This window comes from Bemisia tabaci, unplaced genomic scaffold (assembly GCF_918797505.1).
Source record: "Bemisia tabaci unplaced genomic scaffold, PGI_BMITA_v3".
In the NCBI taxonomy this organism is placed as follows: Eukaryota; Metazoa; Arthropoda; class Insecta; order Hemiptera; family Aleyrodidae; genus Bemisia; species Bemisia tabaci.
In genome coordinates, this window is record NW_027311737.1 from 1656 (window position 1) to 29389 (window position 27734).

Consider the following 27734-nt stretch of genomic DNA (forward strand, 5'->3'; position numbering starts at 1 on the left):
GCAAAATTTCGGTAAAAATTCAGGAATTTCGTTTTTTTTTTTCGGTTTTCGTAAAAAAAATGCTTAAAACGTCATTTTAGAGGCCAACAATATGTGTCCAAACGAAAGTAGACACAAAATGCTACAAAATAGGCTCTACTCCTTTTCCCTAGCGCGAAGTGCAACGTTGCCAAGCGGCGTCCGAAAATGCTATGTCTGACGCGTCAAATCGGCGGTGCGGCAACGTCGCATTTCGCGCCACCCCTCCCCCCCCATTCATCGAGATTAGTCTCTTTTCTCGATTTAAGGCCTATTTCATCAACCAGTGATGGTATTCACCGTTATACCGTTGATTTGACGATTTTTATGATTGAAAAAAACTGCTAAACGCTGTCAATTCCATAGAAAAAATGATGGGAGGGCACGCTTATGCCAGAGCTTTAAGAGCCACACACGTTGGCTTACCTGTCACTAGCTAAACTTATTTTTAAAAATATTGAACTTTCATCAGACGCCGTTGCAGACTTAGAAATACTTATATTCAACTTAGATCGCTCAATAATACTGGACTCAGAAAATGAGAAATCCTGTATTGAACTCTCTCAAAAATTTGAGGGGAAATTTTTAGACATTTTGCAACGCGGCAAAACAGCGAAACTTTGGGCTCAGTATTTTGATATGGTGTCTCTTCTACTGAAATTCATAACAGCCGAGAGATGTGGCAACTGGGCACTTCACCTTGATACAATTGAGCGCATGATGCCATATTTTTTTGCTAGTGGGCATTTTCTGTACACAAAATCTGGCCATTTATACCTGCAACAAATGAAAAATTTGGAGAAAAAGATGACACCCGCAGAGTTCAAACTTTTTACAACCGCTGGCTATTTTACGATCAGGCGCACTTCAAAATTCTGGAGTGGAACCTGGTCTGATATGATTATAGAGCAGTCATTAATGAAGACAATGAAAGTTTCAGGGGGGCTCACACACGGAAGGGGCGTTAAAGATAGTGTTCTTGCCACGTGGATCCTGGGTATGACGTCACTGCATAATGTCTGCGATGGTGTCGAAGATTTTTGCGGCGTAACCTTTGAAACTTCAGAGCAACATGTGCAAATGCGATCATCCCGAATCTCTCGTGACGACAAAGATGCCAAGAAAATGTTTGATTGGTTTGAACATCATAATCCTTTCCGCCATGACAAAGAACTTACTTCCATCAATTCAGGCATGATAGCCGATGACAGTATCAACTGCTATGAAGCCAAAAAACTAGGGGTGGCGGGACTGAAAAAACTTGTGGGCGGAAATTTTGGCTCCATCAAATTCCTGCGAAAAGACAGGTGCAAACCATTAAGTTGCCTGAAATCCGCCCTTGTTATAGAAGATGACGTCATTCCCGTCGAGCCGCTCATGATTTTCCAACGCATTTGCATTGCTAAGAAATCGGACGAGGAGCTCGAAGATTTTTTAAGCTTTGAACTTTCTCCTTTTCCTCTTTCCTTGTTTAAGGACGATGGAATGAGGAAAGGCAGTAAAGCTTTACTCTACAACCAGTACAAACCAGTAACCGATGACATTGATAAAAGCTCCGTTATTTACACGATTGACGGTGGTTTTTTGTTGCACCGCGTGATTTGGCCACGAAATGGCACTTTTCGTGACATTTGTGTAAGTTACGTTACGTACGTTAAATCCCATTACGGGTCGAGTGTCACGGTAGTTTTTGACGGTTACCCCGAAAATGTTACAGATCAAAGTACTAAGTTCACCGAAAGATCGAGAAGAGAGAAAAAAAATTCATCCGTGAACATCATTTTCGATGCAGACATGACGCCTCCCGTTGCGCAGGAAAAATTCCTCGGAAACAGCAAAAACAAGAATCGCCTAATCGGTATACTGACGCGTCATTTCGTTTCCGAAAATATCCAAGTATTCCAAGCTAAAGAGGACGCAGACACTTTAATAGTTCGAAAAGCAATCGAGGCGGCACCGAATTTTGCATCATCCATCATAGTTGGCGAAGACGTTGATCTCGTGGTTATTTTAACATCACTCTCCAAGAACATGGGTAATGTTTTCCTTTTGAAGCCCGGTAGGAAGAAGACCATCCAAAAAATTTACAACAGAGGCAGTCTTGGTGACGAAGTCGTTGCTAACAACATGTTATTCCTACACGCATTTAGCGGATGCGATACAACTTCCTACCTGTATAATCAAGGGAAAGCAAAAATCATAAAGACGCTCAAAAATAACCCGGAACTTTTACCTTGTGTTGAAGTTTTTCAAAAACCGAATTCAACTGCCGCTGAAATTGCTGATGCGGGTCAAAAGTTTCTCCTGTGCTTGTACGGCTGTAAAACACCTGAAACCACGACGCTGAATGTTCATAGGTACAAATGTTTCGTAAAAACAGCATTTAAAAATAAGCACACTTTGGCATCGTTGCCGCCTACCGAAGAAGCAGCTAAACAACATTCCCTGCGAACTTACTACCAAGTTCAAAGTTGGTTAGGCGTTGATAAGAATCCAACAGAGTGGGGCTGGGAAATAAGCAAAAATGGGCTAGTTCCGGTGACTTCGACGCAAAAACCTGCACCTGATGCCATTCTAAATCAGATTTCATGCAAGTGCAAGAAGGGCTGCCGCGCGAGTTGCAGCTGCAGAAAAAGTGGCCTTTCCTGCACTATCATTTGCTCCAGTTGTTTTACTGATAATGCATGTACCAACAGGCCCGTAGATGCTATTTTGGATGAAGAGAACGTTGACGACCCGGAGGAAGTTCAAGATCAAGCCGTGGACTACGGACTTTCGTCCGATTTTGAGGAAGAAAGTGACGCAGTATCAATTTCGGAATCTGAGGGTGAAAAACGGGCCGGTGAACCGGGGTCATTGACCCTTGATAGTGAAGACATTGACCAACCTGGACCATCAACGCGTTCAAAAAAGCCACGACTTGAATGAGAAATGGTCATAATGTAAATAGGTTCTGTTACTTACTTGTTTTTTTGTGTTATTTGTTGTTACGTAAAATAGAACATAAATAATAATTGTAACAATAGAAAGCCAGGTACAGTTTAACTATTGCGTTTTTTTTTTAAATTGAGATTACGCATGGATATGAATCATAAGCACCACCTAACCTAACAATACACTATTAAGTTTATTTAATTAAATTATGTCAAATTTTATAGATATTAGTAACAGCGTTTCCGCGCCTTTAATATGGTTTCTAATGGCCCAAATGCGGTAAAGTGATTACTAAGTCTGTGACATTTGACAACACCGGAAAATTCAATATAATCAATATAAAATGAATAATGATAAATAATTGATGAAATAGGCCTTAAATCGAGAAAAGAGACTAATCTCGATGAATAGGGGGGGAGGGGTGGCGCGAAATGCGACGTTGCCGCACCGCCGATTTGACGCGTCAGACAGCATTTTCGGACGCCGCTTGGCAACGTTGCACTTCGCGCTAGGGAAAAGGAGTAGAGCCTATTTTGTAGCATTTTGTGTCTACTTTCGTTTGGACAGATATTGTTGGCCTCTAAAATGACGTTTTAAGCATTTTTTTTACGAAAAACCGAAAAAAAACGAAATTCCTGAATTTTTACCGAAATTTTGCAACGCTATAAAAGGGTCAAAAATTCATGAAAGTAACTTTTTTTTTTTCAATATGTAGGGAATTTTATCAGCTATATTTTATAAAATAACTCGTTTCATGAAAAAATTGAAAAAAAACCCGAGATATTTCCAAAAAACGGAGTCAAAGTCGGTTTTTTTTCGGTTTTTCGTAAATTTGGCAACGTTCCGGGCAAAATTTTTGTTCGCAAAATCCAGATTCGGATTCAGCGACCCAAAATACATAAGGAAAATGTGTCAGTACAAAATCTCCATTGATTGTAGGGCAAACCTCTAACTTGCCTGGACTAGTCTGCGAAAAAGACCCGGGCACCCCCCTCCGGAGCCCCTGTGGAACCGCCACGTCTCGGACTGGGACGAGTTTGATCCATTCACCCCCCGCCGATGAAATGTTCCAAAGCAGCAACCAAGGTAATGGGCACAGAAAGGTTCAGCTGTAAATTAATTCCTCAAGGCAGCGCCTTAACTCCGATATCAGATGCAAATTGCGTACAGGTCGTAAGTTTCGCAGTGATCTGCTCAATTGTTATCACAGCAAAAATTTTGGTTGCGGTCGACGGGAAACTTCCGTACTGAATCAGACAGTTGGGAGTGACCTGAGTGAGTACTAATTGAAGTGGCGTTATAAAAGAGAACGGGCCAGTGTAATCACTCAAAATTCGTACCGTTATCGGTTCGATTGAATAGTTCGATGGTCAAATTTTTTTTGACGAAGTGACGATCAGTGTGGCTTACTTTATGGGCTACTAAAAAGTTCCCGGAAAGCGAGTGATATTAACCGTCATTTCCGCAACTTGGAATTAGCAACGAAAGCTATACGAGCGATTTAAACTTATAAACTGGAGGTTTGGTTTGAGCGTCTTCTCTTGGTTGACGTTGTAATTAATTTTCGCCCTGATTTGCATTTTTTTTTAATTGGTAAGGTAGGCCTATTTTTTTTTTAAAATTCTGTCCCTTTATTTTCCTTTTAAAACCAGTTTTTCCGACGCGAGTTATCGTTTTCGTTGGTCTCATCTTCTAGCGTTACCATTAGTTCCTGGAGTATGGCCATCTTGGTGCCAGACTGAAACTGATAACAAAATTACCTCGATGATTACAAGGGGGTAGAGAATATAAAACTTTACTAGAGTAAAATAAATTCTAATCCTTCACGTAGGTCTGTGAGTAAAATTTTGCTGAGCGCTTTCCGTGGTAAGCTGGGGCAGCGCAATAGGTTTGTTGAGTCACGAATTGTGAGCGATCGAAGTGACAAATCCTGCACTTGACGGGCAAAGTTTCCAAGTATTTTTAAATGGTGTTATTTTGATGAATCCATTGGCTGCTAATGGTGCCATTATTCCTATTAAAAAACGCGAGGGGAGCTGCAAAGGCGGTTGTCGAGAACCAGCAGGAGGAGGCCGAATATTTCTTGGGAATAATGACGCGATTGGATTCCGTCATATTCCCCGGAGGGGCCTTTAGAGTGGGCCGGAGTGTTTCGCCGATCCGAGGATAAAATCGCCTAATTTTGGAGGAAAATTACAAGAGATTTAAAAAAAAAAAATGATAACCAACGCAATCTTGGCAGCGCTTATGACTGCCCAAGCTGGAATAAAACTATATGAATTGATAGATGTTCAGACCACGGCATATCACGTAGCTACGGACACAATAATATACCGCTGCCCTGCAAATATTAAGCCTTTACCTACGAATGATTGACTCGGCGGGTTAACCGACGAATGCTTAAGTTACGGAGAGGGGTCATACACAACGGAATTAGTCGGTGCGGCCCGAAAAGTTATGCATATAAAGTTGCCATCGGTGGTGACCCAAATGATGTTACTACGGTTTGCAAAGTAAGAGGGTTCACTCTAATCCATGGAGCTTGCAAAACTGTGAACTTTGATTCCCTGAAAAAGCCGTCCTAGAATCAGCCGACCCCTTAGCTGGTCATATTCCGGACAAAATAGCACGTACCCCGGCTAGAATGTAGTTTCTTAACCTTAACAGAAAATTACGAAGTCATTTACACAAAGAGACGCCGGCTGACAAATTCATACGACATAATTCCTTTCGGAGTTAACCCTTTCATTATCACGCCCGAGTATTCTTGTTTTCGGATAGTGACTTAGTTTTTACGCTCTAGTGCCACAATGAGCTCCATGTTATCTGTGATGAGTGATATCCATCCAGGAGGATATGAACTACAAATTAAGGCCAATTTCGATTGAGTACGGAGTACGCCAAAATCTGCCTTTACAAATAACATATGAAAAGTATGGGGAATACCGGTTAGAGGTTAGTGAGAACAGACAGCCATTTCGCGTATGTGCCAATGTTTACCTCGTGATATTTTGCATTCAATTGTGCTTAGTACATAAAAAATCTCGTTGAAAGTTCTACAGTGAATTCGTGCCTTGACGCTTCATCGATTTTACTAAGACTAACGTGTTGAGTGACTCTCAAATCGCGGAAATAGTGACACAAATTGAGAGCAATGAGGGACATGTCGAAATGGAACAGCTGACATTAGTGATGAGGACTCAGATGATGAAAATTCCTCTCGCAATTTTAATTAATAACATAGGTGATTCTACTCCTCCTTCAGTGTAGAACATTGCTGATAATATAGGAAACATTGAAGCTCGATCTGAACCTACACCTTTTGTTTTCGACCACCAATCTTCGCAATCAAAAATATAAGAACAACACAATTCCAATACACCATCCAGAATAATGGATGAACAACAAGGATGGTGCGTATATATATATTGATGATATTTTGAATCGGGAGGTCGACACGGTCAGATCCTCGTAATCGTTGATTCAGTGAATGTGACAGCGAAAAGTGTGTCTGTAATCTTAGCGGAGAATATTCACTTAAACTATACTTAGAATTTTAGAACTGATTGCTCTGATAAGTGAACTGCGCCAGCCTCAAAGTGGGCCACCCCCCACCCACAGGAAGCCTCATTGGCCCTGGGATTTCACAGCCACTACTTGGGTGTAATGTAATGACAAAATTCTTTAAAAAGCTTCCTCCACCCCCGCCACGCGATACCCCGCAACATCGTAAGTTCCCCAACACAATTTCACACCCAAGGGTGATGAAGGGCAGATTAAGAGGAACATAACTGGGAACACCACAGCAACCGGGATCGATGCTTTGGTTGACAGGGGCCACAACAGCAGAAATGTCGAAACTTTAATTTCATGAATAATTCATGAAACTTTGAAACACAATTACTGTCTGCAAAAAATAACTTACAAAAATAAGCATCCTCTGATTTGCACCATCCACGCATACGGGATGCTCAGGTGCAATCTATCATTTCTGGAAAATTTTCCGTGTCCTTGTCTCCAAGCAGATTGTTACAAGCCACACACCGATCAGCTTGGTGCTTCACTGCTAGAATTTAAAGATCCCGAAAGACTGAGGGATAAGTTCGTAATTACAATATCACTATCATCTGTCATTAGCGACGGTGCAGTGAGAGAACTCAATGCATTACCGTTGAAATTTTCTCTGATGCAAGGGCCATCTTGACCATCTGCACTGGTCACGAGCCTACCTTCACTACTGTTGTTCATCTTGATTTCATTCTGTTGAGAATTGATGACGTTGGACTCAGCCGGAAAATGACCTGTAAAATGCTGGTCTGCTAAAATGAAGTTACCCGGAAATATTGAAGTGTTAGTCAAATTCAGCATCTTTTGAACATGCTCTGGCAATACCACAGCAGCAACATCGACTGTTTTGACTGCAGGATTGTGTTCTTTGGAGAGTAGATAGGAAGTGGTAGGTTCGAGTTCTACCTTGCCATCTAAGTTATGGTTTGAATGCCTCCTTTGATGCTTCATCATATCACTTTTTTGGATAAACGAGTGACCGCACAGGTCACATACATAGGGTTTCTCTCCTGTGTGGATTTTCAAGTGAACTTTAAGGGTACCCTTGGTTTTGAACCGTTTGGTACAAAAGTTGCATTCGTAATTTCGAAGGTTTGAGTGTTTCAACTTGTGCTGACGAAGACTTTTCCGACTACGAAATGATTTTTCACAAGAGTCACACCTGAAAATGAGAATTTATTGTTACTTCTTTCACTACCCATTAGACAAGACAAAACAGGTCCTACAGTTTTCACAGGTCCTATAATTAAATAAGCAGAGGAATTTTGAAGTGTATTTTTCCCACTATTCTTTTTACCAACTATGACTGCCATACCAATACTTGATGGGACACCCTTCATGGGGTGGTGCTTCAGCACTTCTCCTGTTGGGTGGCACTTAAGGCAAATTTTTCCCTCAGAATGAGAAAAAACAAAAATAAGAGAGATAAACGAAGTGGACTACATCATGCAATTCAGAACTACAAATTCCGGCTCACAAGGGGAGCTTCCCAAGTGTAACCAGAATTTCGAGTTGAAATTTCGCATGAAGATACTAGAGATGATTTTAGGGATGCCGTATTTTTTCGTTTTTTCGAATGGGGTCAGGAAAGCCCTCAAAAAAAGGGCTAAAGATGCAGAAAAACGCGTGCGCTAGCGACACAAGGTAAACGTAGGTGACAGAGGCTCTCCATCCTTATCAGTACCGCATGTCCAAACGGTAGCGCGCTCGCCTCGCAGACGGGAGGTCCTAGGATCGCATCCTGAATACAGCCCGTAATTTTATTTTACTTTAAGCTTGTTTATTTTTCACTTACTTTATTTTGCACCATTCTCTCCGCAAACCGACTTACGAGGTAGGACACGTAGTGACTGAAGATTTTTTACATATGCTGATAAAAACTCGAAGTTTCTCTTGGATTGAAACGTTATATATAATTGAATCAACAAAACACTCTAAAACTCACCAATTTTCGTTGCCAAGCTGAATTTTCGAAGTATCAGTCGAATGATACTTCATGCATCCATGCTTGTTACCTAACAAATTGAATGCTACTGGTGGCAAATATGAGATCAACGAGTTTTAGTTTACTTACTTAAAAGGTCGCTGTCCTGTGTGAAGTCTCTCATGGTTTTTAAGCAGACCAAATGACATGAATCCGACTTCTTTGGATTCTTCTGAGCAATATGAACATTGAAAAGGCCTTTTATTTGAGTGTTTTGACATTTCATGGTATTTCAGGGCTTTTGTGTTAACCACTTGTCTGCATATTTTGCACTGGGCCTGTTTGTTTTCTTTCTGCTTGTGAGTTTTCATGTGTTGACTTAGTGAGTCAGCATTTTCAAAGTATGTGTCACAAATCATACAACAATGCTCCTGGAAAAATTAAAAGATTTGGTGAAAACTCTAAATTCACTATTTTTAACAATTTTGTAATCATGTCAGTAAAAAAAAAAATAATAATAAATAAATAAAATAAGATAAAATAAAATTAATACCGTCAAGACCTAAAAATATATTTATCTTGTTGCTATTCACAAAGGAAGTATTACTTTTACTATTGAAGTTTCGCCTAAAATAAAAGATTGGATATGATTCATACTGTTCACAAAGCGATGCTGATTTTCTTAATAATAATTCTCAAGGGTGACAGGTTTTCTTAAGTTTCAAAATCATCTGATTTCTTAATTATTTTTTAGGGTTTTGAAACATGAAATACTCAAAATTTTTCAATGTTAATCGTGTGGTTGGTTTTTCGTCCTTTTTCTTTCTTTTTTTGGATATAATATCTCATGAACATCCTTTTCAAAAAAACAGAACCAAGGCTCTTGGAATTGATTGAATTTTACACTTGAGAACTAGAGGGCAAAAGTTTTTAGTTTTGTCAATAGATTGTGTGGGGGTAGAGAATATTGAAATTTTTTGTCCGGAAAAAAGATATCAAAGCTCTGCAGCAATATTTCCAGACTTTTCAGGGTCAGGCAAAATTTCCTAACATCTCCAGGTTTTCACTGACTTTTCACTCTGTCTCTTACATTACTGCCTTATCTGATCGGATAGCTCCATCATGAATGCTGATAGGAATTTTAGGTGTGACTAGCAAGCTTGATTACCCGTTCAAATTGTTCTGCTCATTCTTGACGGCTCAATTTATTTTCATTCATGATTAAAAATGTCGATGGCCCAAGTGTCGAACCACCAAGCTTCATTGCGGAGTTTTTCAAAATGTCTATCTTGTTTTGGTTTTTTTTAGTTTTTCTAAGAGAAATAGGACAACCAAATGGCTTGAAATCTATGAAGAATATTCTCCTAACCAAGAAGAAAAATCAAAAAAATTTTCAGGATAATACGTTGACTAATTTTCCGGAGCAAAATCAAGTATGACAGATAGTCTGCACCGTTGCAAGCAGAGATACATGGTTTCGCATTTTTGCCATCGATATCCCAGATGACTGATACTTCAACATGACAGTAGAATGAAAAACCAAGGATAACCAGTGGTACATACCATACTGACAACGACAGATTCTTCGGTCTTTTTCATATGTTCTAGTCTCCTGTGTGATAATAACGATCGCATCTCTCCAAAGGTTAGGGAGCAAACACGGCACGCAAAACTGCGGGTGCTGCTATGGGTCCGCTCATGGGCTTTGAGATTACTTTTACGGTTGAACTTCAAACCACATTTACCTGAAAAATAAGTATTGGAGGGATAATCGGCCGTTTAATTTTTCAATAGGCGCTATGTACTTTTGCTGAAAATCTGTTGAGCATTTTTAATAAAAAATGTCACTGATTTTCTGTCCAAATGCACAAGAAGATCGGCACAATTTTGGGGAGAAATCACATACTTACTCATACCCTCATAAAAATAAAATTGTTTTGAGTTAATTTTGCAATTTTCGATGGAGCTATGCTCTTGCAGCTAGGATTAGTTACTTGAAGTGAGAATTGTTTGAAGGACAGGGAACTGCATGGCTACAATTTAGTCTTCTGAATATTGGGCATGTTTTTTTATTATTTCGAATTCCTGTTCTTGTTCTTCCACACTAGGTCGAAATTAGAAAGGTGCTTCTAACATCTTTTGGTTACTTTCAATCAGAAAGTAGGACAAGCATGGACATGTTTCATCAGGTCTCAAGAATAAGATAAGGAATACAATTGTTTGAACTCATGTCACTATGTCAGCTTAATCAACGAAATGTAAATTTCACAGATGGAATGAATTGAGATTGATTAAGGGTTTTTATCCATTTTCAGAAGGCCAAGTTGAAATAGAAAAATACTTACAGCACTCAAAAAGATCTGACTCTGGGAGGTGTATTAGTTTGTGCTGACGTAACAAAATTCTTTTATGAAACTTTTTGTCGCACAGATCACATTGGTGAGGTTTCAGACCCAGATGAACGTTTTGGTGTTCTGTCAGCTGAAATCTAGAAGAAAAATGAGACAGTTTGAAACCAGTTAGTGACAAAGATGCATAATTAAGCAAGTTAATTGCCCTGGCCAACATCATACTCCTTTTCTTGATGTTACACTGTTTGTGATTCGTCTCCAGCCTCTTAAGCTAAACATACTGTATGTATCAAGGCTTGGAGTTGAGCAGTAGTAAACTGATAAATTAACAGTTGGAAGCGATCAGCAAGATGTAGAGCCAAGAGATGGGCATAAAATAGAAACGTCGCAGATATGATCTCAGTGCTGGTCATAGTTGCCTTCTCGCGACTGGAAAAAAACCCATCACTGACAGGACTGCACACTACTTCAATACTGCACTGCAACCTTGAATTTTCGAGAGGAAAATTCAGATCAGAAAAAGTTACAATTTTCACCTAAATAGGAACACCTCAATTTTCACCTCACGGAGAGAAGGCGATTTTGGTGGCGATGCGCGGAAGTTGTTAATAAGCCTCAATAACTTCGGATCTGTGAAATTCTGTGATGTTCCTTCAATTTCACAAGGTACAAACACCTACTCTGAAGTCTGAATTGCTCTATACAATAGTTTATTTACAAGGACTTGTAACAAAAAAAGATGAGGGAATTTGAGAGTTCCCAAAAATGAGGTGGCTTTAAACTTCGGACTTTTCACTTTCAACTTGCTTGGTGAATCCCAGCAGAAGATTGACAAAGGAAATGCCTCTTTCACAATGAAAGCCTTAAAAATTGCATGACTTTGGTGCATTTCAACTGACAGCAATGAAATTTTTTTCCCGCTTAAATATTATACAAGCTACAATATTATTCTTGAACGAATCCATTTTTTTTTTTTTTTAAATTTCTTTTTATTTATTTATCAAAAACATGTTTTGACTGCAAGACTTCGGTGCAAATACTCTGTTAGACACATACCTAGAGAAAAAACGTTTTCCGCATGTAGAACAAACATGCTTTTTCTTCAAGGCATCTTCAAGATGTGTTGCTTTGTGTACCCTTAGATTGTTGGCCCGCTCAAAAACTTTGCCACAAATGTCACACAGAAGAGATGCAGCAGAGGGTTGAGCTTCTAGGGCCGAATGAAGTTGCGAGTCAGAATCATGATGGACTGTTTCATCTCGACTATTTTGATGTACTTTGATCGACTCTTCTGATCTTGCTTCATTTTTAAAGTGTGCTTCTTCTGCTGGAATAGCTACAGATTTTGGGGATTCTCCTGCTGCTCCAAGGCCAAAACTATCCGTGAGAGATGGCTAAAAAATTTTAAGAAATAATTAAAAAATAGTTTTTAAATTGTTTTTGAGAGATTTCTGATAAGCTTTTCTTGCCAAGTAGAGAGAAAAAATTTTGGGGAAACTATCTTCAATGAGCAAAATACTTGACGCATAAATACTGCTAAAAAAGCTTACAGAGCAGACAGATCGCTACTCATGTTTTTAAGTTCCCAGATTTTTTTCTTTATGTATGAAGGACCATCTATGGGAAAAGGGGCCATAAACCAGAAAAACGCAATGTAAAATTAAAGATAATGGTACTAGGGCATATAGGAGTATTTTGCCATTATTTTGGACAGAAAAATGCCCAAAATTCCAAAAATTGTACTCCACCTCAAAGTTGTACAAGACCTCAAAGAGTCTACACCAACTAAATTTACCCACTCATAGAGTGCAACTGAAAATCCACCCTCTTGATTCTTGCACCTACTTCCAATGCTAAACTGAGGAATGCTAATCCTCTGTCCCACTCTGGAGGTGCGTACAATTACAAGCAAGGTGCAAGGACTTGATTATAGCTTTTGAGCAGTTTAAAAAACACAGTTTGAGGATAAGAACCATTTAAAACTAATTGAAACAGTCATTCTTGGGCTCCAACTTTTAGGGCCAAAAATGCGCTTTCCACCCTCCTTCCTTAAAAAAAAAAAAAAAAAAAACAAACAAAAAAAAACAAAAAACTTAATTGCTTGCAACTTGGAGAAAAACCATTCCATCGGAAACTAAATACAAAATTTTTGACCCAGTTGCCAAAAATGTAGGATGCACTTTGCCTCCTTCTCACAGATGGCCACATATATAACTTGACTGGTTGACGAAATCATAATTTCTTTCTGAGATAAAATCAGATATTTCAATTATTACTTAGATGCAACACAAAAGCAATTGCATTGTTCATTTCGGTCCAGAATTCACTTCTGATGAAATGAAGAATATACATTTCCAAAAAAAGAAAAAAACATTGTTTTATTTTCAAAGGATTGATAGTGCGGAGCAGTTAGTGAGCCTAGTTTTTGGACAATTTTTGAATGGTTAAAGTGTGCAAAATAGTAATTTTTCTAGAACCACTGAATTGCCACAGAATTTAGAAAATGAGATTCCCTGACATATATTAGTAAAATTCCCTGGCAATTGAAGATATGCCAGATGGTTAAAAAGACATAATTGAAAATAGTTTGTAGGCAAACTTTATTGTTCGAAACGTCAAACCCCTTTCTAGAATGTATTAAGGCGACTTAGTGATTTTTCGCCAACACTTTTGTCATTTGCCAGAACAGTTCTAAGTTTTCCCTAAATATTTAAAATTCTCTGACTGGCAACCCTGGAATTCCTGCCTGATAAGTTGGCAGTTGTTTACTTTCAATTGTCTTCCTCAGTAGACCCATTTTTACGCACAGCGATGACATTGCCCACAGTTAATCCTCGAAGGCTATTAGACAACTTTATGACAGTCACTTGCTAATGGAAAGTAAACAACTGCAAACCTTGGACTGCAAACCTGGAAAATGGGATAACCTCTTTACTTGGAACTTGACACGATATATATAAAGAAAATAAGAAAATATCATTGAATGCAATTAAATAGGATTGGTAGGTGCTCAGTGCTCACCTCATCAGAATTACAGCCTTCATCAGACAGCAGAAAGCTGAGGTTTCTGAGTTTCTCGTTTGCTTGAATGCAGGCGTCTAAAAACTGCTTGAATGATTTCAGGTGCACTAGACATGTTTCACAACTTTTTTGAGGTAATCCATCACAAGAATATATCTGTAAAATTAAAGAAAAAACATTATTGATGGTGCTTTCATAAGCCTTTGTTATCTTCAGGTATATTTAACAAGGTGGTAAAATACAGGGTGTCTAGTTTTTTTTCCATTTTAAGAAATCCTAATTTTTGATTGCTAAATCCTGATTTCATAATTTGTCTAAATCTTGATTTTTTGCTGAGAAAAATTTCTGCATAAGCGTAAGTATGCGAAAGTATGAAAAAAATCAGATCGGACAGCTGACTTTTTTCAACTCCTGATTTTACCACCGATTTTTCCTCAAATCCTGATGCAAGACACCCTGAAATAGTGCTGGGTCCACACTATTATGCAGGGAAAACAAGGAAAAAAATTTCAATTACTTGAAGTGGAAAATTCTGAGCTCTGATGAGTACCAGTAGATCAGTACAAGACTGGCTTCTTCTTCTTGGTATTTCATCTACTGTACAAAGGTGGTATAAAGGCAGGTGCAGTCATTTCACCGGAAAAACTTTGCTCTCAGAAACACTGTGAAAAATTGATAGGTTTGTCATGCATGTTTTCACAGGTAATTATGACTGCAGAATCTGAAAACGATCTTGATTGTCCTCTATTATCTACCAATTTTCCAAAACATATCCAGATTTCTTCAGGAAAATTTAATATTGTCAGGAAAAACAAGAGGTAATTTTCGGAATAGACATATAAAAATCTAAAAAAAAAAATCAACATTAAGAATCAATTGGCGCGGCCTATGCTCACTATGTGGTTAGCAAATTTTCTTAGAAATTAAGTACCCAAATTTCTCTTCTTTTTTGTAGAATATCATGAGTGGCGGTAGCCACATCCAGGCAAGTAACCTATCCTCCTACAATTGGCAACACAGCACAGCCCGGTCGAGGCAATGACACCATAGCTACACGTACTTGGCTTATTTGGGTTTTTAGTTGCAGTTCAGTAAACTTTTAAAAGCATCCTATAAAACCAGTATCTAGCGGTGGGTTCAGTGATAGGGCAAGCTTGTACCAAAAGAGAGGTACAACGTGACTCCCTTCTTGTACTGAGGGAGACTTCCTGGAGTATTTTGAAAATTTCGATTCTCTGCAACCCCCTTTTAACCCCCATTTACTGATAAAAACTGATGGAACCGCCTTGAAAAAGAGTGGTCTCATTCCTTGATCTTACACCAATTACTTTACTTGTCTGAACTTGTTTCTGATATTGTGAAAAAGAGTGGTCTCATTCCTTGATCTTACACTGATTACTTTACTTGTCTGAACTTGTTTCTGATATTGGTAAACATTGAAGGACTGCTCGTTGCTCTTACCTCCCCATTTATTCAATTAATCAAGGTGTTTCTAGTCCCACTTCTAAGGCATTAATATTTTCTTTAATCTAATAAGTTTGCGGAAAAAAAAAAAGAAAAAAAAAGAGAAAAAAAACCATGTTCCTGCATTTAAAACAGGATTGTGACTGTTGCATTCATCACCAAGTAGATCCAAATGGAGGACTTACTATGAATTGGAGGGAGCAATCTCAACCTCAACAGCAAGAGAGAACAAGAGAGCAGCTTACACTGCAGGAAAGAGCCAAGAGAAGCGACAAGCGAGCCGTGATCAAGCATCAAATCACTCTGACTTAGAATATCAGCGTTGCCGTCATTTCTTCATCTCCAAATTCCCTGACTTTTTTTGCTTTTTCCTGACTCTAAAATTTTCGGATTCCATGACCACTGAACAAAAATTTGTCAGATATTTCCTGACTTATCCCGGTTGCTACAAATACCCTGACTCTCCAGACTGCCAGGAATCCTGGAATATACCGCTTACCGCACCCTCTTGATTTTCCGGCCAAGCACTGGCTTTCTGTTTAGCCCATCGCAAGTAATTCTCAAGAGAATGAGTTGGCCCATGCTGTATCCTAGCTGCGCAGCGCTCTTAGTCACCTCCATTAGCTCTGCTCCTTTCCTTCTTCTGTGGTTCTATGCGTATTTTTATCCCTTCCCTTCTATTGATACCACAATTTACTTACTTAAAACCACTTATCAATAATATTTAGCTAAAATTTAGAACGTGCTTGAGGGTATAAGTTTCCTCTCTCTTCAGAAATCTTAGTGCAAGCTGTGCTTGCCTCTCTTACCTGGACCGAACGCCACTGAATAAAACTTTTAAGTAATAAGGCTGCTTGTTTATTAGAGAGTAAATATAAGAGATGCATGAATTTTGAAACACTGCAATCGACATTCATGGTTTCTACGACTAGGCAGTATTATTTTTACGCTGTGTACGAAGGCGCTTGCTGCATCAAGACGGGTCTATTCAAGAAGGGAAGGCAAAAGGTGATGTAATGAGGGATAAAGTTAACTTACTTCAAAAGGAACTAATCTTCTAATCATTCCCAAAATTTCTTCATTACCGTCAGCATTGAAAATGGGCATCGCTGTATCAGAGAATTTGGCGCAAAAACGGCAAAGATCTTCAAGCTTGGGCTGGGTTGCGCTCATGTTACTGCTTGAGATAGAGACCTGTAAGCATGAGAGGAGGGGTTTTAGTTGAATTGTTGATGGGCAAACACATAAACGAAAGAAGAACAGAACAGTGAAAATTATTTCAAAACTGGCGTTCATATACCAGAGTTGAGAAGGCCTCTTTCTGGTCTGTCCAAGCGATATAAAATCTTGTGGTACGGTTGATGTTTGGCCAAGTAATAACTAATAATCTGAAGTACTTAAACCAATCCTCTCCTCTTGAGCCTGTCCTAGGCTCCATCAGTGGTCAGGGAAATCCAACATTCTTGGTGGCGTGTTGAAACTCCTCTCAGTGTGATGATGAGAAAGAAATAAAATTAGAATAGAAGAAAAATACTAACGAAACCGAGTTCACTACTACTGAGTCACTCCTTACCTACATGTTGCCTATTTCAAACGCAACTAAGTAAGTAAAAGTAGGAATGCAAACACAAATTTAAAAAAAAAAAATTGTTCTAGTCGGTGCAGGGATGATGCTTATGAAATTCGAATGTAGATATTTCCTCTGTCTTTTTCGGGTTACCATATTTTACCATTTTTTTTAAAAATCACACTTTTTCAAATTGTAAATTTTTCTAAATTATCTACCTAAATTTCTGTTACACCTTTTGTTTTTACTATTGCTACTTTAAATTATTATAATTGCTGCTTAGATTAATTATTATTTGAATTCGTTAAACTTTTATCATTTATATCTGTTAAAAATTTTGAAATCGAGTCTGTAATTATGGTTGTTACTTAGTTTTTGTTGGTTTTCCTTGGTTGCACCACCCACCACAAGTCTTACTTAAAGTGTGGCGGGATAAAATCATTTTTGTATTTTGTAATCTTTGTTAAAGTTGGCTGTGAAATTTGTATTTGAAGTGAAATAAACGGATTTGAATTATCTTTTTTTTCCCCCACCAATTTCAAGTAGCCTACTAATCCCACGCTATTTACCCTGGCCCCAGGTGACCATTGCCTAAGACCATTGAACTGAGGTCACCTGGCCGGGAATCGAATCCGGGACCTATTAGTAATGGGGCCAGGGCTACAACCACTATACCACAGGAGGCCGACTGTTCAGGCTCAGTTCTTCAGTTTACTTACAAGGCAAAACTTGCAAATACCAATCATGGGGATTTGAAGATAATTCACCCTAGGCTTCAACAGTGGTCAAAAACTTATTGCTACAAAATTAACTTGAAAATGTTTGCTGCCTTCTAAACCAATAGAATTAAAGACTGTGCGGTGAGCGCTGGGCAGGGGGTTTCCCTAGCACCCTCAGTTACCTGTAACGCAAACGATTTTATGCCGAAGGAATAGAGGAGGAATTATGAATTTATGAGAAGGAATTTTAAAAAGTGAGACTGTTGAAGAAGGGATAAATCAGAGAGAATGCAAAAACAAAGGAGTCTGCCTCCGCAAAACACCAGTGGGAAATATACGATCCGAGTGTCTCTCACATGAGTCACGTGTCATGCGGTGAGCAAAGTTGCAGATTGAAGAGGTGAAAATATCAATTCAATTCAATTCTTTACTAATTTCTTAATTATTTACATACTAAAAAGTATCGTTTCTCAAACAACTAAGCTCATCCATGAGCTTTACTCGTGTGGTTGAGTCAGTACTTCATACTCGAAATAAATATGTACTCAGGATTCGGAGAAAAGGAGGTAAGGGATGAAGCCATTCAGGGTGGGAGATTCTGAATTTCTAGAATACTTAATATGATGAGTCTGATAAAGTAACTAAACTTACAAGTTGAAGTGACTAGAATCCCTGCGAGATTTGGAAGGAAAAGCCATGCCAGGAACTACCAGGAACGTAAGTGCAATGTGCAGGCAGCGGCACGCGTAAAGTGCGAAGATAAAGTCAAAGGGGATGACGGTTGGCCATTAACTGTTCTTTCCAGGAATTCCGGTGAGAAATCGCCTATTGACAGAGAGTGAGGGGTCAAAATTTCCAAAATCGTGACACAGCTAGCAACTGCAGTACTGCACGACTCGCCGCCGCGCTCGCCGTGTGGGGAGGGTAAAAGGGAAAAAGGGAAAAAGGGTAATGAAATAGGGAAAAAGGGTATAGAGTAGGGAAGAAGTAGGGAAACAAGAGAGCGAGGAATGAGAAATTTGAAATTTCCGTTAATCATTAATCATTCTCATTAGCATTTTAATGATCACAAGGTTAGAGAATGTTGAACTATGAGGAATAAAATTTAATAGATAAAACTGCGATGAAAAATATTTTTCTTGAATTTTTCGATTCTTTTAGTTGGGGATTTCTTGATTTTCTTGTGACGTCATAAGTCATAACCTCAACGTATAATTGCTGGAAATTTGACAGCAGTGTACATGTTTTTGTAGCGATAGGCCACTTCGCATCTTGTATCTCGTGATTTTCACCGATTATACCGACGAAACTTGTAGTTTTTGGAGTTAAAATGTCAATGTTATGTGTGTAGTGCCGCCCATTCAAAGTGAAGAATGACACAGTTCCTACCTCCCAATCTCCTGGCGCTCTTTGCGCCTCGAGATCCTATTCCATTTTTGCCACCCCCTTGCAAGCTTCCTCATGAGAAGAAGACTAGAGGCTACACGGGCATCGCCGAATTTGTTAAATTTTTCGAGGTAAGTTAGCTGTGAGCTATCAAAGTTCTCTATTTTTCTTATTCAGTCCTCAACACACAATCTTCTCACTGCGTTTTGAAGACAGCGCCTAGATTCGAAGGATTTCATACCTTACCAGACATTCGGTGTAATACTCTCTCACAAGGCGCAATTGTGGTCTGTCTAAGAAAGTTTTCTGAAGTTTTACACCACAGACTATGCTCTGAAGCTCATTCTATATCCTCACTTCCTACCCACGGAGAAATCGAGAAGCTCTGATTCAGGAAAGCTTATTGATCTACGCATCTAAGGAATTCAATGTAAACAAGCTTTATTCTGTTAGGGGAAGATTCACAATTCTACATTTCTACACAAGTTTAGTGCTTTAAAATTTTGAGGAATGATTTTAGCCGAGGTGCTGGAACCTGTCACAACAGCAGTCCTATAACCAGTTGTATGAGAACATTACCGTCTCCTACTGTGCGGGTAGATGGTATTGGTGAGAACAGGAGTAGACTGATAATTTGGAAGGCCAAGACTCATCAGCATGAAAATTCAATAGCTGCGTTGTTGAAGTAAACTGTTTAGGACCGTTGGGCAAAGGAATTACCCGATTCCAAACGCTCGGCGTCGCACGACTCTGTTTGGATTTCCCCATGTCCTGGACTGTTTACCAAACGGAAGTCAACAAGTCATCAGTCTCAGTAGGTAGTTGAGAGCGTTGAGCTAACCATGGCTGACCTCTAAATGTAATTGTGCACTCAAAACACAACAGTTTTTAGTCAACAGAGACAACCAACAACGCGTTTCCCCACAAGTAAGTCAATGGTTGTGATATCTCCTAGTGTTGAGCACCTAACGCAAACTGAAAGTTTACTTCGACAACGCATCTATCGTTAGTGTTCTTATCGCAGTGAAAGTAGACTTTTACTTCTACAGTCATGATATTTTTTAACTATATTGCATTTTGATACTCAATTAATTTAAAATCGGCTGTAAAATTTGTACCCACTTAGAGTGAAATAAACGTATTTGAATTCGCTAAGTGACCTAAGAGGTTAACACTGAATTACAATATCTTTCGTTATAATAAAACAAATTATGCGTAAATTAAAACTGATGATCACTTAGGTTTCAAGTTGGTTGTGCACCATAAAGACCCAACGTCTCTCTACCTGCTCATAATCTGCAGAATTCCAAGACTGAAAAATCCATGTTGTTACATTATTATCACCGCTCATTCTTGTTCGATTTAGAGACCCTAAGTTATCACTTATATTGTTGTTTTTAAGTTTCTCATCCTCCATCTGCTGTTCTTTGTTTAACTTCACCCTTTTACTTTCAGGATCCGTCTGAAACACCTCCTCCTGTTAAAGTTGAAACTCGAGAGGAAAGGTTAGAAAGGCGCAGGAGGGAAAGGGCAGAACAAGTAGCCTACAAATTAGAACAAGAAATAGCCATTTGTAAGCATTTTTCCCCTTCATTTGTTCGTATTATTTCTCTCATTTTGTTTTTGTATACCACGAACGACCTGAATATAATTATCTCGATACTGTAAAATCCCAATCGTTTTAATATTTAAGTGGTAGAACCTCAGGAAATGCCTTCAGATTAATACCAGGTCCTTGGTTTCTTGAATTTGTTCAAATCTACCGTGAGTATGTGGAATTGTCTGAGAAAAACTTCCAACAATGTTTCATCTTTCTCCGTAAAGTAAATCAATGTGGAGAAAGGTAGATTTTTTAGTCATTAGTCCAGGGTAGATGGACCCAAGGAAGAATGAAATTTTGTCATGTTGAAATTAAAGCCATCATATTCAGCTTACTGTCTCATCAATGCCCTAATTCAATGATTCTCTCTTTCAGGGGATCCTTACACCAATGGGCAAGCCACAACTGATCCTTTCAAAACCTTATTTGTAGCAAGAATTGTAAGTATTGTTATCAATGCAAACACTTTACCCCTTTTATTATTATTATTATTTATTTATTTAGCAACTGAAATCTCTATCGCCCACGTAATATTCGGACAAAGTTTATCGTAAAGGAATCAACCCACATTTTCAAACAAATTAAGTTAAGAATGGTTTAGAGTTTCATTAGCTGAAAATTTTCTCCTGCCATAAGCTGAAATTCCAAAAACCAAACTTTTATCCTGTAAAGAGGGGTTGAAGTTTAACCTTTAAATTGAGCCTTATGCAAGAATGAAACTCTGAACCTCTTTTTCTCAGTTTCAACTTAATGTGAGTTGGCTCCTTTCTGATGAACTCAGTTCATGTATAATGATGAAATGATTACAGTGATGTTAGGCTGTTGTTGCTTTCATGTATATTTTTGATGAGTTCACACCTCAAGTCTCAGAGGACCAAACAACACTATTTGTAATGATAAAGTGATTCCAACAGACATTACTTAGTCTGTTGCTTTCCTATATATTTTTGATGAGCTCACACCGCAAGCCTCAGAGGACCGAGAAACACCCCACCAATCAAATAACTCCATTCTCCCTTAGTCTTTTCTTGACCACAAAACAGGCACAAGTTTCAATACTCAGCCTGCATGTCCGAATGCTTTCATCTCATCTAATTTCAAAGATTTTGGGACTTTTCTCATGCTAGGGCATCGCATTAAAATAAACATGTAACTTTCTTTCTTCCTGCAGACCTACCAACTGCAGTTACTCTTTTGGTACGGTGTGCTCAAATGAGATCTCAAATTGCAATGCCTTGGAAAAAGTTAGAAATATGCTCACTTAACTGTCAGTCAAGAAATCGGTAGGTAGGTCTGAAGTCTACTTTCTTGCAGTTTTTTTACAATAAACTTTAACTTATTAAATTACTTTTCTTTTTGTTTCAGAATTATGACACTTCAGAGTCAAAACTCAGGAGAGAATTTGAAATTTACGGACCCATTAAAAAGGTAAAGCATCATTACCAGTTACTTCCCCCCCCCCCCTAATATTAGGTCATTTAAAAGTTTGAGTGCTCAGAAAATAAAAAAATTTTTTTGGGGTTGTTTAAATGACTAAGAAATGAGTCCTTGTTGGAAAGCTAGTACTACCTGCTTTAAAATGCCCATATACTCTGAAATGGCTGCCCTTGTGGAAGGTGGGTGGCTTAATAGGAGCTTCACAAGCTCCAAGCCGCAGCATTGTTGCCTTGCATTTCTGTCCGTCGGGTCGCTCGACCGGTATAGCTGGCATAATTAACAACTCATTCTTCCTAACTCTGAACACTCCAATATCCGTTTGTAAAGGTCCTCTTGTTGTCACTATTTTTTAACCAAACTGTGACAATAGCGCTCTGGGAACAGATAGGCACTCCAAGATGTATGTATTTTTTTGTGTACGGACTGCAATCGTAAAAGAAGATGAAGTCCTCAAGAATAAATCCTGAAGTTTTTAGAGATTCTAACTCTCTGGAAGTTGCATTATGAAGCTGGTTTTGATTTTTTCACCAAATGTTCCCACTCAGTAAACTAACACCTCTTTAAGACATCCAGAAGGCCACAGGATTCTGAAATCTGGATAAATTGAGCACGACTCAGTGCAGATTTTTTCCCCCTAAGTGTAAATTTACTTCACAACCATCTTGATTAAACTTTTGATTTTTCATTCTACAGATTGTTGTCGTCCACAATACTGTCAATGGAAAGCCTCGAGGGTATGCATTTATTGAGTATGAACATGAAAGGGACATGCATGGTAAGTTTTCTCTCTGTATTGTAGTGTCAGTATTCACAAACGTGAAGACGGACAATCAAATCACAGTAAACTGAGACCTCCAAGCACACTAGCAAGTCCTGACTTTCAATTCTACGAATGCCTTTTTTATAGCAGTTGAAAAATTCTCTGGAAGAATCGAGCATGATACCCTCATTAATTAAACTGTCACGTGTTTATTTATGCCCAAACGAGGCATCTTGAACTCAGCATGTCCTCTTTTTCAGTTGTCAACTGATCGAGAATAGTAAATCTCTCCTATTATCTCTTATTGTCCCCAATTTTCAACATGTATTTCTCTCAAAAAAATAATTCCTCTACCAAAAGAATTCTAGGGTGTCTAGTGACTGAGAAAATTAGGGAGAGCCAGGAAGAAATTGCATAACCAGGGGAGTTATAAACACTTGTACAAGATTGCGCCTCTTCATTGAGCCCTGCAGTGCCTTCTCCTGGTGCGCAGTGAATTTCTCCGCTTTGATATTTGAGCTCCTGTTGATCCGTGCCAGTACTTTTTCTGAGCTGTTTTCATTTTTGTGATTCTTTCTGCAGCCGGATTGTTGAAACTTTAACTGGCTTTGTCGGCACGATAAGACAAGACATAGCCCTATCTGCGCTGTGTAATATATCGATTTTCGATCCTTGTCGTGCCGACATAAATTTCAACGATCAGGCTGCAGGAAAGGGAAAGGTCCGGAAAAATCGAAGATAAGTCAGTGAGGCGAAAAATCTCAAGGTTAGCAAAAACCTGGAAAGTCAGGGAGGAGGCGAAGAAAATAAAATGTGCTATTATTATTATTATCAAGTTCCCATTTTCAGTGTAAAAGTGATATCACTTTGACTTGTGAGAAATTTATTTCTCTCCAAGTTGGCATGAAATTACTGTTTTTTTTTTTGAGTTTTCCCTCAGTCAGTGTAGCCTAGGAGGTCTTAGTTTTTGTGAACATAAAAAATTACTTTAGTTCTGTTTATCTAGTTTTCTCTTAATATGGATGAAATTATGAACTAGCCAGATGCATTTCTAAGGTGCCTCAGTCACAATTTTGTATCTACTTTGAGTTCATTTTTGCTGAGGCTATGCTGAATTCAGGGCTGCCACAGTCAGGGAACACTGAAATGTGTCAGGGAATTTTACAAGTTTAGGGAAAACTTGGAAATGTCAGGGAATTTTAAAAAATTGGGGAAAACCTGGAAATGTCAGGGAATATGACGAAAGTGTCAGGTAAAATTTTTTAAGTCTTCTTTATTTTCTTCTTAGAATGGGTCTGACTTCTCAAACTTCAAATTTTGCCTGAAAACAATTTCAAATTATGTCTCGTTAACCATCTGGTATATCTTCAATTATGATGGATTTTTACCAAAATGTCTCCAGGAGTTTCAATATATAAATTTTGTGGCAACCCTGAATTATGTACCTCAAAACCCATAATAGGGAACGCGCTAATAGTAAATTCTATCCTCTTTATATCTAAACTTATTAACCACTCAAATACCCTTAAGTCGTAAAAATTAGCTTGTGTTATGTCCCAGAAAGATGAGTCTAACTGATGCAGTGATCCCAGACTGCTTAGTAATACTTATCAGTGTGACTTGTTTGGGATTAAGAGTGGTCGATCAGTCTGATGGCACACTAGCTCACAAAATTAGTATTCCAAGTGACAAATGCTCAACTATGTGCCATTCATCACGAGAAAGAAATATCATCTAAATAGAGAAGTATATACTCTGAGGAGTGGAATTTAGAAAGCTATTGGTATCTGAAGTCTAGGTTTTAGATTGAATTCTGTATTTGGTTGTCTAAGGTCAGTTTGTCAGCTTTTTTTTCTTCTTTTTCTGGAAATTTCAACAAAGCTCGTAGAAGTTCATGTAATTAACAATGAAATATCCCTATAAATATGTCCCGGAGTATTCAAATTGCAACTGCAGTAATCAGAATCACAAAGGGTCTTATCTTTTAGAAGCAATCAAATGTTTTAGGCGATGGGTACCTTTTCTTGATAGCTTAGGATATTTTCTTGCTTTTTAGGATGTTTTAGGAATATTAAGAAATGCTTTGGGAACTTTTTGTTTTACGGTCGTCTTTCCTGTATTTGGTGTGACCATTCTGTTTCATCATTTTAAAAGAAAATTGTATGAAATCACTGTGTTAACAGTGTCAGTTTTCGTTTTGCTCCGTAAATTGGTAATTATATTTTATTATTACACATGTATTGTTTGTTTAAACTTCTCTTAGAATCGGATTATAAGCAAGTAAATTCTCCAGTTGTATCAAATAATTTCAAAGGTTTTCAAAAGTTTCTCTAGGCTGTGAGGACACATTGAATTGGAAGAGTTGTAATGATTTGGTCAGTACAGATCCATCGACTTTTCAGTGGTCACAGGGCATCATCTGCTGTTCTGAAGTGTAACTTTTGTTCTTTCCTTTTTTCATTATTTATTTTTTATGGGTTTTGAGCAGTGGTAATTTTCTCTTCGAATTTCGATAGGACTCTGTCTCAAGAGAGTTGTTTGCAGTTGTGGTGAGCAGTGCAAATTAAGAAAATCATGAAAAGGGGAGGCAGTAGTCTAATTACTTTTTGATAGCGCATTTCAGGTTGCCATAGTTACCTTGATGTTTTTTAGTTCGATTTTAGGAACAGTATCTATAGAAGAGAAATAGAGCTAGTAAGGGATTTGGCAGCGTGATTGTATTTGTAGGCTGTTGGTTGGCATTTTAATGAAAGCACAATCATTACATTCAAAGCAGTAATCTTTTATCCTCATTGCTGTTATTTAATTGAAGAGTAAAATGCAACAAATAGTCGATAATGTTTTTGAGAAACTGCTGAAAAATTGAGTTCTAACGAAAAGAACCTGAAGATGTAGGATGTTCAAAAATAAAATTTGTTGAAGAATTGAATTCTAAATTTCAACTCCAATGAGAAATGGGCTGAAAGGCACACATCTATAATCTTGTTGCGAGGATCACAGGGATGGAGATAACATAAAACTGCTGATAGGTTTGGCTGTTGGTCGAAGTTATCATAGTTATCTTGGCTTGTCCAAAAAAAAACAAGAAAAAAAATTGGTAAGCACATGTTTCAAAAGAATTTGTAAAACAGCACCTCAGTGTTGCGGTTCCAAGTTCTGGACTCTTTTCACCTGGTGTACTGCAAAATGGCTAAGTATGGCTAAGTATCCTACCCCATTTCTGCCGGAGTGGCTGAAAAAGTTTGAAATTCTGGGGCATATATAATTTTAAAAAAGAACTATCTCTGACAATTCAAAATAGTAGAAAGTTAATGCCTTTGCTTTTATTGTTTTCTGAACAGTATGAGACGAGAGATGGAACGCTTGATTGCCCTCGCAATACTAAAGTGATTACCATTTTCGCTGACTTGATTTATAGGTTTGTATGTGTGGTAAGATCCAGCATACAAATTGAATTTCTTCTGTTTTTTTATTATTTTTTTTTTACCTATAATATTATCTTATAATTCCTTTAAGGTAGGGTTTCCATTCCTTGTCATAATTTCATTGAGGGTCCTCTTCATCTCCATCGTTCCCTAAATCCAAGGTAGGGTTTCCATTCCTTGTCATAATTGCATTGAGGGGCCTCTGCATCTCCATCCGTTCCCTAAATCCTGTAAGAAGTATGTGCTCCCGCCACAACCAACGCCAAGTGGAGGAAGAAAAAATTTCAGAAGATCTGTGACAAAAAATGGAGTCCTGGCTGAAGGAAACCGAAAACAATAGTAAGGGTATCCAATGAATTGACTATCAAGCCTCCTCTTTGTCAATTTTTTTGAGGCAGTTCAGCATCGCCAGTCACCCAACTCAAATTGCCTGCGAGGGAGATGCCGATGACAGGCATATTAAAACAACGGTCCAAAAACAGATAGCAGTTTTTTTCCAGTCCAGCGCTTCCTTTTCAAACCAAATGAATAGTTTTTTTAATAGTCCAGTGGTTTTTTTTTTTTTGTGTGGTTCAAAACTTTCGGGTCCCACAGTCTTGTTGAGTGGAAAGTTTGGACCAATCATTTTGGATCAACAACAGGAGGGCTTCAAATGTGTGTTTGTTGGTTTTCCCAAATTGTTTCACTGAAAATTCCCAGGGCCCAGCCAAGATTAAAATTGTATCAAACATCCGCCGAGGAGAGCTATTTTCGATGGAGCTTTTCACTGCACATAGCGCACTTTTTTGACTCCTCCTCACAATCGAGTGCTGTCTCTCATATATCGGCAAGCGCTTTTAACACTGGAAAAATTGTAAAAACCAATATCCTGTATCCTCTTTTTTTTCTAAGTTTAGTACACTGGTTTAATTGTTGCGTCTGAGTAAGTAATTTGAGCACCAGGTAAAGTGACCGATATTTCTTAGTTAAATTATTCTGGATGGAGATGAATCAATACTTATCGCAGTCCCCATTGTTTTTTGCCTTTCTTCAGCTGGTTATCTGACGATTCAGTTTCCCCCGCGTAAGTACGTTGGTAGGTACACAGTACATGGTTTCTTTGGTTGTTAAACAAGAAAATTAGCTAAATCTAGCCAGTGGTAAGTTAAGAAGTGCCTTGACAGGTAAATTATGAGCACGATAACTAACCCATGATTGGGGATGGCCGGTTTTTTGTTGCGTTAAATGAACTGAGGAAAAACAGATCAGCCCAATCAACCAAAAACGATGCTTCGGCCCCCTTTCCCCGCTTGACGGTTATTTAGCTCCGTACAAAGAGAGATATGTCATTAAATCTCCAGCGGGAAACTTCGTAAGATACCCTGAGTCATTCACTGCGTTAATTCACCTTCAAGGTGAAAAAGTTGGTAAGTTTGGTGTGATGGGTATTGCGTTTTCTTGAGGAAAATGTCGTCGGCAAACTAAGAGGTGTGCACATGGTCAGCAGAGGGATGTATGATATCGCGTTTTGGCATGAAAGAATATTTTCAATGGTTTACTGAGCAACGCTGCGCTCCAAGGA

General features: G+C 38.4%; 3 protein-coding genes across 3 annotated transcripts; 2 read left to right on the plus strand and 1 right to left on the minus strand.

Annotated features, from left to right (window-relative positions):
- Window positions 1-427: 427 nt before the first annotated feature.
- Window positions 428-2946, plus strand: LOC140225765 (uncharacterized; the record flags this gene model as incomplete). Its single annotated transcript, XM_072305661.1, is given in 1 exon segment — window positions 428-2946. A coding segment is annotated over 1 exon segment (2519 nt), but the record flags the coding sequence as incomplete, so codon positions are not given.
- Window positions 2947-3285: 339 nt separating this feature from the next.
- LOC109042294 (uncharacterized) lies at window positions 3286-18479 on the minus strand. Its single transcript, XM_019058955.2, has 8 exons — window positions 18217-18479; window positions 16318-16473; window positions 13816-13971; window positions 11851-12188; window positions 10789-10931; window positions 10007-10188; window positions 8594-8874; window positions 3286-7681 (listed from the first exon to the last, which is right to left on the minus strand). The coding sequence occupies exons 2-8, from the start codon at window positions 16450-16452 to the stop codon at window positions 7000-7002; spliced, it is 1917 nt and encodes a 638-aa protein (XP_018914500.2). The 5' UTR covers window positions 16453-16473; window positions 18217-18479; the 3' UTR covers window positions 3286-6999.
- Window positions 18480-18791: 312 nt separating this feature from the next.
- On the plus strand, window positions 18792-26325 carry LOC109042292 (small ribonucleoprotein particle U1 subunit 70K). Its single transcript, XM_072305662.1, has 6 exons — window positions 18792-19082; window positions 20407-20524; window positions 20927-20991; window positions 21917-21979; window positions 22682-22763; window positions 26090-26325. Exons 1-6 carry the CDS (start codon window positions 18939-18941, stop codon window positions 26092-26094), a joined length of 477 nt encoding a protein of 158 aa, XP_072161763.1. The 5' UTR covers window positions 18792-18938; the 3' UTR covers window positions 26095-26325.
- Window positions 26326-27734: the final 1409 nt, after the last annotated feature.

Excerpts from the sequence above, each read along its gene's own strand:
- LOC109042294 (XM_019058955.2), bottom strand. The coding sequence starts at position 16,452 with ATGAGCGCAACCCAGCCCAAGCTTGAAGATCTTTGCCGTTTTTGCGCC. Across the intron at positions 13,972-16,317 it reads GAAGATTAGTTCCTTTTGAA|ATATATTCTTGTGATGGATT; the intron begins GTAAGTTAACTT and ends TTAATTTTACAG. Across the intron at positions 7,682-8,593 it reads ACAGGACAGCGACCTTTTAA|GTGTGACTCTTGTGAAAAAT; the intron begins GTAAGTAAACTA and ends TCTCATTTTCAG.
- LOC109042292 (XM_072305662.1), top strand. The coding sequence starts at position 18,939 with ATGACACAGTTCCTACCTCCCAATCTCCTGGCGCTCTTTGCGCCTCGA. Across the intron at positions 20,525-20,926 it reads AGAACAAGAAATAGCCATTT|GGGATCCTTACACCAATGGG; the intron begins GTAAGCATTTTT and ends TCTCTCTTTCAG. Across the intron at positions 20,992-21,916 it reads CCTTATTTGTAGCAAGAATT|AATTATGACACTTCAGAGTC; the intron begins GTAAGTATTGTT and ends TTTTTGTTTCAG.